The sequence below is a fragment of the Poromitra crassiceps genome, assembly GCF_964638095.1.
Source record: "Poromitra crassiceps genome assembly, chromosome: 16".
Taxonomy (NCBI): domain Eukaryota; kingdom Metazoa; phylum Chordata; class Actinopteri; order Beryciformes; family Melamphaidae; genus Poromitra; species Poromitra crassiceps.
In genome coordinates, this window is record NC_139645.1 from 23,341,275 (window position 1) to 23,355,425 (window position 14,151).

The following is a 14,151-nucleotide window of genomic DNA, read 5'->3' on the forward strand; positions in this document are numbered from 1 at the left end:
AGAAAGAAAGAAAGATGGATTTCTAAAAATTAAGAAAGTTATCTGACTAGTGTCATGATTGTAATTTTCTGCAGGGCGTAGCATATAAACCATTCTGGTCATTATAATGTCCCAACACAGTCTCACAAAGAATTGTGACATAGTAACGTGGGTCCACAGCCCAGACGTTCTGCACATTTGGCCGCTAGAGGTCGGGGCCGAGGCGGGGATGAGGCTCCCACAACTCGCTACTGGGGCAACTCGGTGGTCACAGCCAGCTCAGTAACCAGGAAGTAGCTGTACACTGAGGCAGAAACTGATGTTCACATTCAACTATTTTAGAGCCATTGTTGTGAAACTAGAAGGCTTTGTGCTGTGGGTCAACATTTCTATTCCATAATTATTTGTGAGATCATGTTGAATCTCCATGCTGCACTCTTTAGATCAGTGCAGGCTTTCAGTCTCTGAAGATGGATGTAATTTTGTCTGCAGATTTTAGTATGAAGGTTTAATATGTATATTATTCTGTTCCAGCTGAGTCCAGATGAGGCAGAATGCTCAGAGAGTCAGAGGGTGGAGGAGGAGGTGGATGGTGTGGAGGAAGAGCCGAGGAGGAGCACAGAGGCTTTTCTAAACACCACACTGCTCTTCCTGAGGAGAATGAAGCAGGAGCAGCTGGCTGAGGAGCTGCAGAGGAGTAAGAGTCTTTAACATCTTTAATGTCATGGAGAGAGAGGGGAGGTGGTGGACAATGGGTGATTTATGTCTGTTAGAGTTTTGTTTCGTTTTCAAGACAAGGATGCCACCTATAAGTGAAAGAATTGACAAAACAAATATAGGAACAAATCATTTGGGGCACCTCATCTAATTCATTTGAATCAGGTGCACAAGCTGTAGCTGGAAGAGGCTGTCAAGCCACAATTCTCAACCGCAACAAAGAAAGAACATATAACCAAACAAGAAACAAATTATTAGAGAGAGAGAAGAACATTATATTTGAGTTTTGCTCATTTTGATCTCATTTGACTTGTTAAGACCTCTTTAATTTATTCTGAATGTATTTGAGCCCACATGGAAAGAATCTATATGAACATATATGCAACTATATGCAACCTATATGCAACCTATATGCAGCATATATGAGCATATAGGCCATATATATGCCGCATATAGGTTGCATATAGGCCAGATTTAGGTGCATATAGGAGCATATAGGAGCATATAGGCCATATATATGCCGCATATAGGTTGCATATAGGCCAGATTTAGGTGCATATATGCGCATATAGGAGCATATAGGCCATATATATGCCGCATATAGGTTGCATATAGGCCAGATTTAGGTGCATATATGCGCATATAGGAGCATATAGGCCATATATATGCCGCATATAGGTTGCATATAGGCCAGATTTAGGTGCATATATGCGCATATAGGCCACATTTATGCCGCATATAGGTTGCATATAGGCCAGATTCAGGTGCATATAAGTGCACATACAGGGCATATATGTCTCCTATATAGCTTCTTTATATCCACATATAGGCCATATATGTACACAATACAAGGTATATGCCTCCTATATAGGTCATTTACAAATCTGTTTGTATACACTGTGTCATAATCCATATATACCCAGCGAGCACAAAACGTTTTTTCAACGTTGATTTTTAGTTTAAATCTGGGTGATATTGGGTTTGAACGTCTAAGACCTAATTTCACCCTCTTTTCAACCGGCTAAAATGCGGTTACAACGTAAACGTGTAAAAAAACACAATTTGGTTCATCATATTGTTAAAACATTTGTTGTAGTTTGGAATAGAGACAATATTGATAGTGTGTGAATTGGCATTTTATTGTCTTTTATTGTGTAACTGAGAGTTGAAATCTGATCTACACGAAAACTACATTTCAACGCATTTTATGTCACATGAAATATCATAAATATGGGACTATAGGCTATGTGGTGCCAGCAAAAAGCTTCCAGGACACAACTATGGTTAATAGTTTAGCGCAATACTATAAAATAATGAATTCAGTTCCTGCAGCAACGAGCATGCGCAAGTACTTACTAGCTGTGACTGACTAGACCAAAGCGGTCTGCACCGGTCTGCACCAAGTGCGGAACGAGGTGCTCTGGGCACACTATGTTATTGTAACAGACTATACGAGGCTCTGTGTAGGCCTACCTCCTGAGTCTCTGGTGTTAAATGAAGTTAACCTCTGAAGCCGTACAGCCTACAGACTATAGATGCACACACACACACACAACATCATTTTAGTCTGTTACGATCGTACGCATCACATAAAATAACTTCCCGATCGCTGACAATAATGGTCTACGTTGTGTGCGAGAGAGTATATAATGTGCCCGGCTCTCTGGTTAGTATAAGAAAATGTATAGCTCAGCACTAGAGCGCACGGCTTGAACCTTGGAGAACAGGGTTTGAATCCCGTGTGCGCTGCTATTTTTTTTTATTTAAAACCCTACATATAGGTACATATATGTACATATAGGTTTCCCATATATGGTGCATACATAAAATTGGCCGATTTCCTATATTATATGTACATATAGGTACATATATGTACCTATACATATAGGTACATATATGTACATATAATATAGGAAAACGGCCAATTTTATGTATGCACCATATATGGGAAAACTATATGTGGCCCTATATTAAAACATATAGGGTACATATAGATTCTTTCCATGTGGGAGTCATCATCGGTTTGGAACATGCCAAATCCATTCCAACAAGAACACAAGATAAAGAAACTGAGTTTAGTCCTCCTTCATGTTGGAACTTTACAGTTTATAGTGGCTATAGTTTAAAATTATAGAAGCCATGAGCATGTCCAAACTCTGCTGAAAATCTAAACATTTGCCAAACAAAATCTATTCATTACAAGATTTTAGGGCTGTCCCAGCAAGACGACATCATCGATGACGTCGACTACGTAATTACGTCGACGCACGCTACGTGCCTCGACGCGTCATAATCGTCACACAATCGGCTAATGTTAGCGGCTAACTGTTACTTGTCGTTACTTTACATGGCAGTAAAATGCCACTGAATGACCAAATTGATTTAACTTTTAACCATTTCGATTTCCACTTTCAATACGGACCCCCAGCATTGGTTAGTTGTTAACGTTGTGACTATATTCAGAACGTTATAACGTACTCCGGTTTGCGGAGGGCTGAATCTGTGTGTGTTGCGCAATAGCTACAACCCCTCAGCACTCTGGCTGTAGACCCGAGTTATAAACTCGAAACCGGAATACGTTATAAACGTTATAAATATAGTCACGTTATAAACAACTAACCAATACTGGGGGTCCGTATGGAAAGTGGAAATCGAAATGGTTAAAAGTTAAATCAATTTGGTCATTCAGTGGCGTTCTATTTCATCCCTGCTGACCGCCAGAGGCGGTGCTTAAGCACTGAATATTCCCCTTCGTGCATGCGCAGTTCGAGTATTGTATACCAACAATGTCACCTGTGACCCCCTGGATGACCGGACAGAGGTTATATCTTCCGGTGTCATCAGGGATCATTTCCTTTTCAACTTCTCGCGCGCAGAGTGCTTTTGAAAGCATTACCGAGATACTTCATATTAAAACGTTAAATCCGTTGCTAGTAGTTCCGCGGCCGTTGTTGGTCGGAGCAGCGAACGTTCGCCCTCCAGGAGCTGCGACGGAAATATCTTCCTCGTATGAGAGGAGTTATTTTTTGTTCAGGTGGACGCTGCGGCGTTCTTTCGCCGGTAAGGCAGTGTTTTCCACTTCCCTCTCCGGACAAGGTGAGGTGACTTCATAATTGTTTGCAAAGCTGTATCTTCAACGATACCTACTGCTGCAGACTTGCCGGTGAGTGTTGCGTTGCGCAGCCTCCTCCCGGCATTACAAGTGTGGGGGTTGCGTTAGCGCTTCCCGGTTGTTATTAGTTATCGTTATTGTTATGTAACTTGAATAAACCTCTGTTGGGGAAGGCTGCGTGCGCGCTCCCTCTTCCCAGCATATGGCCTCATTTTGTTCATTAACGTTATAGCTTCAGCTCTATGATTAGAGTTTTTTCGTTGTAAGAGTGGTTAAAAAAAAAAAAAAAAAAAAAAAAAAATAGCCTCTGCTGGTGTAGGCAGCGTACGCGCTCCCTTCCCCCAGTATATGGTCTCATTCTGTTCACTAACGTTATAGCGTCAGCGCTGTGAGTAGTGTTTTCATTTTGGATGAGTTTAGATGTTTTGTTTGGTTAACCACTGCTAGTGACAGTAATATTAATTAAGATATATATTAATTAATTACATGGTGTGTATATATATATATAGGCTACTGTGTGAGTAAGCCTCTGCTGCCTGCTGGTATAGGCAGCGTACGCGCTCCCTCCCCCCAGCATACAGCATCTACAGTAGGGACCAGTGGCGTCCGCGCTCTGGGCTAACTGTAAAGGGTGTGCATTAGCCGGTGTGGCGGTGTTCCTAACTGGTGCCACCATGATGGATAATGCACATTATTGCACATCCTGTGAGGCCCCTCTGCAGCCAGAGGATGGCCATGATCTCTGCCCCGCGTGCCTTGGTCCTGTGCACCTGAGGGAGGCACTGTCGGACAATCCATGCATGAACTGCAGCTACATGCCTAGGGCAGTTAGGGCTGTCAGACTGGCAGAGCTGGAACACCCAATGGGCGAAGGTGACATCCCCCCATCGGGCCAAGTGTCTCCGCTCCAACGTAGGAGCTCTAGGCGTCTGGCTGAGGCCGCTGCGGTTGGACCCTCCAAGAAAAAGACGAAGTCTGACCGCAGTGGGCTGTCATCAAAGGTGGCTCAGCTGTCCGCTGAGCTGGCCCAGATGAGGTCCATGCTCATGGCTCAGCAGCCTGGTGTCCTCTCAGAGGAGGCTGAGGTGCCCACTCCTCCAATGCCGGTGCTTGCCCCAGAGGAGGATACACTCTCCCTGGCAGCTTCTGCGACTCACTTTCATGATTATGGGGAAGACTCATTGGATGGGGTCTCCCGGGCCTCAGGGCCGGGCTCCCATTCCTCCGCTCACAGTTCGCTGACTGAGACGGAGGACCGCCCCATGCGTACGGTCATGCGCAGGGCGCTAGATCACCTACGCATGGAGATACCGCAGCAGGCGGAATCGGCTCCCGCAAGCGCCTTCTTCAGGCGCAGGCCAGCCTCCACTGCCTTTGAGGTCCCTCACTCAGTGGACTACATAAGGGAGTTGCAGGCCTGTTGGAGGGACACTGGAGCTTGCTCCCGTCTCTCTGCTGATGGTCGAACCCTGGCAGCCATGCACGACACGGCAAGAGTTGGCCTGGATCACATGCCAGCTATGGAGCCTGCCATCGCATCCCTCATTGTTTCCCCCGATGAGGCTCTGCGAAGGGATGCTAGGTGCCCCCGACCCCAGTGTCGGATGACTGACGACCTTCTCACAAGGGCTTATGGTGCGGGAGCTCGGGCCGGTCGTATAGGCAACTCCCTGTCACACCTCATGCTCGCCCTCTCTGCTTCACTACAGGAGGGCAATGTGAATGCTGACTCCGTGGCCTTCTGTGATGCGTCACTGGAGGCGTTCGGCCTTATGTCCAGGGAAATTGGACGAATGATGTCCATCCTGGTCCAAACTCGTCGCCAAGTCTGGCTTTCACAGTCTAATTTGACTGAGGCGTCGAGGAGGACTCTCCGTAGCCTCCCAGTGGAGCCAGGAGAGATGTTCGGGTCAGCGGCACAGGAAGCGCTGGAACGAACCATCCAGGCTGGGCAGACCAGACAGCAACTGGCAGGTCTTCGCCGTATGCCTCCGCCCACCAGGCTCAGGGGCCCCTCGGCTGCTCCCCGAGCCCGCTTTCCACCACCAGAGCACATCAGTAGCCGTCGTGAACCTCAGCAGTACACGCAGAGGCGGGGCCGTGACTTTCGGCCCTCCAATCGGCCTCGGGCCCCGGATCCTGTCCGTCCCCCCTTCAGGGCCCCTAGGGGCCGGCGGGGCGGACATTGAAGCCGCGCGGCCGGCTGTCGGATATTTTTTCCATCAGCAGCTCAGGTACTGGGCTGCTCATGCTTCAGACCCGTGGGTGGTTGCCACCTTAACCCACGGGTACAAGCTTCAATTCCGACGCCGGCCCCCAACATCCAGCCGGGTCAAAATTACCATCATACACGACCCGGTGAAAGCCATAGCCTTAGACCAGGAGTTGGCGGCCCTCCTGGCCAAGGGTGCCATCGAGGCTGTAGACCCTCTGTCGCACCCCAGGGGGTTCTACTCGACATACTTCCTCGTGCCGAAAAAGACTGGCGGATTTCGTCCAGTCTTGGACCTGAGGGAACTCAACAAGTTCATGAAGGTCATGCCCTTCCATATGTTGACCACGGCAGACGTTCTGCGAACTGTAGCCCGTGGCGAGTGGTTCACATCCATAGACCTGAAAGACGCTTATTTTCATGTCCCCATTGCCCATCAACACCGGCAGTTTCTGCGCTTTGCCTATCGAGGCCACCACTGGCAGTTCAGGGTGCTGCCATTCGGGCTCTCTCTCTCCCCACGGGTGTTCACGAGATGTGTGGCAGCGGCGCTTGCACCTCTGCAGTCTCAGGGCATGAAGGTCCTTCCGTACCTAGACGACTGGCTGGTCTGCGCACCATCCCGAGCTCAAGTGGCCCAAGATACAGGGTGCCTCCTGTCCCACGTGTCCCACCTAGGACTCAAGGTAAATATGGAAAAGAGTTGTCTAGAACCATCTCAGACCACAACCTTCATTGGGCTAGCATTAAACACTGTTACTATGACAGCCTGTCCGTCCCCACACCGTGTGGACGATATCCTACGCCTTCTTCCCTTGTTCCAAAGGGGAAGACTGTTGCCCTACGTCACGTTTCTTCGGCTCTTGGGCAAACTGACATCCATCGCAGCTGTTGTTCCGCTGGGCTTGCTGTCGCTGCGCCCCCTGCAGAGGTGGCTGAACGGCTTCCGCTTGGACGCCAAGCGGCACAGACACAGAAAGGTCAGAGTGGCACAGCAGTGTCTCCTCGCCCTAGCCCCGTGGAGGGACGGGGCCTATATGGCAAGGGGGGTCCCTATGGGCTCCATCCCGTCCCGCAGGGAGACTGTCACCACAGATGCCTGCCCCGCAGGATGGGGTGCAGTGTGGCAGAGCAGGACGGCTCGCGGGCAGTGGTCTGGGGAAGACCGCGCCGGACACATCAATGTGCTGGAGCTGCGAGCAGTGCACCTAGCTCTCAAGAACTTCCTGCCATACCTGAGGGGCAGGCACGTCCTCATTCGGTCAGACAACACCTCGACCGTCTATCATATAAACCATCAGGGTGGAACCAAGTCGGCACGGCTGCTGCAAGTGTCAAGGGACCTCCTGACATGGGCGGCCCCCCGCCTGATCAGCCTACGGGCAATATATCTACCGGGAGAGCAGAACCACTTGGCAGACTTCCTCTCCCGTCAAAAGCCTCCATCGGGGGAGTGGTGCCTCAACCCAGAGGTGGTGCACACAGTCTGGAGCCGCTTCGGCAGAGCAGAGGTGGACCTCTTCGCCTCAGAGGTGTCGACTCACTGCCCTCTATGGTTCTCCTTAGCAGAGACAACCAGCCCTCTGGGCCAGGATGCACTGGCTCATCCTTGGCCAGAGGGTCTTCTATATGCCTTCCCACCACTTCCTCTGATTCGGCTAGTACTTCAGAGAGTTCTTCAGGAGGGCCACAGGATTCTGTTGGTGGCCCCCTTCTGGCCAGGGAGGACATGGTTCCCTTTGCTGCACAGACTCTGTCGCAGCGCTCCATGGCGCCTCCCCGACAGGAGAGATCTCCTGTCCCAACTGGAAGGTCAGATCTGGCATCCCAATCCCCAACGCCTCCAGCTGTGCGTTTGGCTGCTGGAGGGCCCGAACCACTACTCAGCAGCTGTGTAGACCCTGTCAGGCATACTATAATGAATGCAAGGGCGCCATCCACTCGTCTGCAGTACGACAACAGATGGAAGCTATTTTACAACTGGTGTATGGGTCGGAGCGAGGACCCAGTACATTGTTCTGTGCCTACTGTCCTTGAGTTCCTGCAGTCCCTCCTGGACAAAGGCCGGGCTCCTGCTACTCTGAAGGTGTACGTAGCGGCAATATCGTGTCGACATGCCAGAGTCGACAATGGCACAGTGGGGAGCCACAGTCCCTCTTCCTGAAGGGGGCTCAGAGGTTGCATCCTCCAAGAGCCCCGAGAATCCCAGCATGGGATCTTCCCCTGGTGCTGGATGCTCTATGGAGGCCTCCCTTTGAGCCCATGGCACAGGCGGAGCTAAAGTGGGTGTCATGCAAGACTGCATTCCTCCCGGCCATTACCTCAGCAAAGCGTGTCAGTGAGCTGCACGCCCTGTCTGTCAGTGTCTCATGTCTGAGGTGGAACTCAGATGGCTCGGGGGTCACTCTGTGGCCAAACACAGCATTCCTCCCTAAGGTGCTGTCGCACTCACACCTCAACCAGCCAATACGGCTTGCACGATTTGACCCCCCACCAGGAGAGAGGGGGGACAAGCGGGAACTGCTGTGCCCAGTGCGGGCCCTAAGAGCCTATATTACAGCTACCATGTGCATTCGACAGTCAGAACAGCTCTTCCTCTGTTATGGTGGCCCTAACAAAGGTTGCGCTCTCTCCAAACAGCGTCTGTCCCACTGGATTGTGGACGCTATCAGCTATGCCTATGGGGCGAGTAACCGCCTCCTGCCATCCGGCGTGAGGGGCCATTCTACCAGGAGTGTCTCCACATCATGGGCTGCCCTGAGAGGGGTATCCCTGGGGGACATATGTGCTGCTGCCTCATGGGCGTCACCAGACACTTTCTCCAGGTTCTACCGGGTGAATGTTGCCACTCCCCATCCACTGGGCGTGGTCCTGGTGCCAGAATCCTCTGATTATACTCATTGAGGTGGGTACTCAGGATTCCTCGTGACTTTGCTGGTATAAGTCATTCAGTGCTTAAGCACCGCCTCTGGCGGTCAGCAGGGATGAAATAGAACGAAAGTTACGTATGTAACTACGGTTCTATGAATCCCGAATGACCGCCAGAGCGCTCTGTCACTCAGAATCCTCGTGTGCTCGCGAGAAGTTTCTGTAGGAAATGATCCCTGATGACACCGGAAGATATAACCTCTGTCCGGTCATCCAGGGGGTCACAGGTGACATTGTTGGTATACAATACTCGAACTGCGCATGCGCGAAGGGGAATATTCAGTGCTTAAGCACCGCCTCTGGCGGTCATTCGGGATTCATAGAACCGTAGTTACATACGTAACTTTCGTTTTACTGCCATTTAAAGTAACGACAAGTAACAGTTGTTAGCCGCTAACATTAGCACTTACCCATCAGCGCAGCGTCATTTGACGTCAGCACACTCTTCTAAACAGGTCGCGTGCCGCATTCCAGTGGGCATTCCCATGCTTTCACATGGACGCGCATCGCTATGACCAGCGTAGTTAGACCAGACGTAATAGCCCTGTTGGTGCAGTAGTCCACTCTAAAGACTGGTCTTAACCGACATAGGAGTTACGACCAGGCATAGTTAAGACCAGTTGGTGCAAGCCAAGCCCCAAGTTGGGTGTGGATGCTACAGACACAGTCTTGTGTCTGGATGAGGTGTGACCATCTTACATGGAGCATTTTGTCTTTCTCCAAAATTAAGAGCACTGTTACTGAAAATTGCACACCATTGTACTGTAAGATGATGATTTTATGTTGGACTGCTGCTAAACTCAGTTGACATTGCACAAGGTTTTTGGTAGGCCTATTCCTCCTGAAAGTGACTTGAATTTAATTTATTCTACAATTTTATTTTGAATTGCACTATATTCATTTTATTTGAGGACAAGCTCTTGCTTTAATTTTTATTTGAGAGATTTTATGTTGGACTGTTAAAGAGAATGAGATGGTTAAATAAAATACTGAAATTGATAAGTTTTTGCTTATTTATTTGTTTTGGGTAAATTTATTGTTATATAATAAAAAAATTAAATAAAAAATAATCGTTAGATTAATCGACTAATCGAAAAAATAATCGTTAGATTAATCGATAAGAAAATAATCGTTTGGGACAGCCTTACAAGATTTAAAAGTAAATGAGCAGAATCCCTCTGGATAATCTGGTAAAATTATTAATTTGTTAATGTGAGTGTAATACGCTGAACACAGTGGTGCACACTGGGAAACAAAACAGCACCACACCAGTTGTCTTTCACACTGAGCTGCACACAATCAGGACGTGTTTGTCCGCTCACCACTGATGAGCTGAAGAGTTGTCATGGAGTGGAGATACACATTTACCAGGAAATGTTCACATTTCTCATGTTTACCAAAACATCTGCTCATTGATGTTCTTTCTTCTTTCAGAAACTCAACATCAACATCCACAACAAAAACACAAATCCAGTCTGAAGGAGAAGTTTCAGTGTTTGTTTGAGGGCATTGCTAAAGCAGGAAACCCAACACTTCTGAATCAGATGTACACAGAGCATTACCTCACAGAGGGAGGGAGTGGAGAGGTCAATGATGAACATGAGGTCAGACAGATTGAAGCAGCATCCAGGAAACCAGTGAGACCAGAAACAACAATCAGATGTGAAGACATCTTTAATCCCTTACCTGGAAGAGACAAACCAACCAGAACATTGATGACAAAGGGAGTCGCTGGGATTGGGAAAACAGTCTTAACACAGAAGTTCACTCTGGACTGGGCTGAGGACAAAGCCAACCAGGACATACAATTCCTATTTTTGTTCACTTTCCGAGAGCTGAATCTGCTGAAAGATAAAGAGTTCAGCTTGGTGGAACTTCTTCATCTCTTCTTTCCTGAAACCAAAGAAGCAGAAATCTGCAGCTTTGACAAGTTACAGGTTGTGTTCATCTTTGATGGTCTGGATGAGTGTCGACTTCCTCTAGACTTCCAGAACAACAAGGTTGTGACTGATGTTACAGAGTCGACCTCAGTGGATGTGCTGCTGACAAACCTCATCAAGAGGAGACTGCTTCCCCTTGCTCGCATCTGGGTAACCACACGACCTGCAGCAGCCAATCAGATCCCTGGAAAGTTTGTTGACATGGTGACAGAGGTGAGAGGATTCACTGATGAACAGAAGGAAGAGTACTTCAGGAAGAGATTCACAGATGAGCAGCAGGCCAAAAGAATAATCAAACACATCAAGACGTCACGGACCCTTCACATCATGTGCCACATCCCAGTCTTCTGCTGGATCTCTGCTACAGTTCTGGAGGATCTGTTGAAAACCAGTGAGGGAAAAGACCTGCCCAAGACCCTGACTGAGATGTACATCCACTTCCTGCTGGTTCAGTGCAAACAGCAGAACATCAAGTATCATGGGAGAGCTGAGACAGATCCACACTGGACTACAGAGACCAGGGAGATGATTCTCTCTCTGGGAAAACTGGCTTTTGAGCAGCTGGAGAAGGGCAACCTGATTTTCTATGAAGCCGACCTGAAAGAGTGCGCCATTGATATCACAGCAGCCTCAGTGTACTCAGGAGTCTTCACACAGATCTTTAAAGAGGAGTGTGTGTTGTACCAGCAGGAGAAGGTCTTCTGTTTTGTCCATCTGAGCATTCAGGAGTTTCTCGCTGCTGTCTACAGGTTCCACCGTCACACAAACAAAACAGAAAATGGTGAACAATCCCTGCATTTCTTCCTGATGAGAGCCATGGTCAAATCCTTGAAGAGTAAAAATGGCCACCTGGACCTCTTTGTCCGCTTCCTTCATGGCCTCTCACTGGAGTCTAGCCAGAAACTCTTACGAGGCCTGCTGGGTCAGACAGAGAGCAGTCCAGACAGCATTCAGAGAGCCATCAGCAACCTGAAGGAGATGAACAGTGATGAGACTGAACCTGAACATTACTTAACCTCTCCTGAAAGAAGCATCAACATCTTCCACTGTTTGATTGAGATGAATGACCAGTCAGTACACCAGGAGATCCAAAAGTTCCTGAAGTCAGAGAACAGATCAGAGAGTAAACTCTCTGAGATCCACTGCTCGGCTCTGGCCTACGTCCTGCAGATGTCAGAGGAGGTTCTGGATGTGTTCGACCTGGAGGCCTATAACACATCAATGTTTGGGCGACAGAGACTGATCCCAGCTGTGAGGAACTGCAGGAAGGCTCGGTTAGTACTCTGTTAGTAACAGTATAGAACAGTCTAGACAAGCGGTTTTAAAAGTGTGAGGCGCGCCTCCCCTGACGTGACACGGAAAAATTTGAAGAAAATGCACAGCCTCCACCAGACATGTCCGCGCAGTAAAAGTAAAAGTAAAAGTAGTGTACGCGGTTGTCTGCAGAGAGCCTGCGCGCACACCCTCTGATGACGGAATTTACGTCACGCAGACCGTGGCTTCATCCAGGGGCACAGCGCCCGCAGTCTGACTGCCTCTGTGAGGTGAGCTCAGGCTGTCAGAGGAGAAACCAGGAAGAAGGAAAATGCGATTTTTCTGAAATGCGTGTTTCACCAATCCAATTGCAGCAGTTCTTTGTATGTACATCAAACGCATATATGGTCATATTTTTGTATCTGTTGGGGAGCTATTTCAGATTAATTTTATAAGATTTATGGGGCTGGGAACTGTCTGTCCATGCTGGCCAGCCTGGCTGCAGACACAGTCCATAGAGGATGAACATACAGAGAACGCAGCATTTACTCGATACACTGCACGGGACGGGTATCCCACTAGTTATAATAAAAATGTTAAAGATGATTAAAAAAGGATAAAGATGTTTACAACATTTTTGGAGCTCGTGGAGTTCCACTAGTGGAGCATACAACAATAATAGTAGATAATAATGGCAATAATAAATGGGGTGTGTGTATGGGGGGAAGGGTTATTGAGGTGCAGCTGTCTATATGTTCTCTGAGGGGAGGTGCAGTCTCCCACACTTTGAAAACCCCTGCTGTAGAGAGTGACCTTCATACCTGACACCATCAGAGTTACAATCTAGAGATCTATAATTCCTCAAACATACACACTGTTGTGCTACATAGCAGTGATGCACAGTGCTGGGTGTAACATGTTACAAAGTAATTTCTTAAGAGTACAGTAGTTAAAAGTAGTGTCACTGTAATCACATTATTTTTTCCTGTAACAGAGTAAAGGCAAGGCATTACTGTTGTTCCAGATTCAGTCACATTCCAGTCACTGATCTAACAGATTGGTTGTTTCTTGAGTTTTATTCTTTAGTCTATTGGTTCCCCCGGAGGTCCTGAATTTTTTTTGGCGGGATTGTAAAAAATAAATAAACAAACAAACAAATATTTATATAAATAAATCTATCTTGGTACAAGCGCTATTTGCTTTTTGCACTTGCTCCTGGATTGCGCACTGTTCGGCGTGTTTATGCTATCTTCGGACAAGCGCAGCTGGCAATTTGCGCTCTGGCCACGATAGCGCCCACTTTTGCGCTGGGTTTTCATGCCCGGCGTACCTGTGGGTGTGCCTTATGGTAAACCAAGCATGGCCACGCTAAGTCCTCATGTTTGCTATCGTCTCTGTGCGTGCAATTCTTTGCGCTTAGAGCTCTGAAAAGCGGGTCTAAAAACCAGTTCTAAAATTCTCACACATCCCTTCCTATTAAAGAAACAAATATGTTTATATGTGTATGTTACAGCCTACATATATGAACAAAACGTCTAATGTGCGTCGACAACCATATGACATTTGCGCAAATTAATTGGAGGGAATGAAAGGAGCGACACTGATTTGCTGTGTGGATGATAACGCCCACACCAAGCCTGCACACCTCTGAATAATTTCCAGAGTTAATCCTGCATAAATCACTGTGGCGCTGGGACAAGTGGCATTTTGCGCATCACAGAGAATAGCAGATGATTTGGGAACGTCCATTAATTTGTGCTGCGCCCGGCGCAAGCGCTAAATTGCCGCTTTTGCCACGATAGGGCCCAGTGTTATTGTTATGCGATGTTTGATGCGATGCTGTGGAGATGTTCAAATTACGCATGGAGATTACTGTGTCCATCGTGCAATTTCATTCAAATTCATTTGCAGAAACAGTTAAATGCCATCCTTAAAATGAATAGACAACACCTGTTTGATATTCCCTTAAGTGCACATTAAAAAATAACATTATTTTGGGAGTTTATGTG

General features: G+C 47.8%; 1 protein-coding gene across 1 annotated transcript in view; it reads left to right on the plus strand.

The window, feature by feature from the left end:
- Window positions 1-8,149: 8,149 nt before the first annotated feature.
- LOC310791529 (NACHT, LRR and PYD domains-containing protein 3-like) overlaps window positions 8,150-14,151 on the plus strand; it is a gene marked incomplete at both ends in the record, with an annotated part of 32,303 nt that continues 26,301 nt past the window's right edge. Inside the window, 3 exons of the mRNA XM_083653203.1 lie at window positions 8,150-8,246; window positions 10,383-11,962; window positions 12,059-12,162. Coding sequence (XP_083509329.1) covers window positions 8,150-8,246; window positions 10,383-11,962; window positions 12,059-12,162 — 1,781 coding nt within the window. The remainder of the gene's footprint in view (window positions 8,247-10,382; window positions 11,963-12,058; window positions 12,163-14,151) is intronic.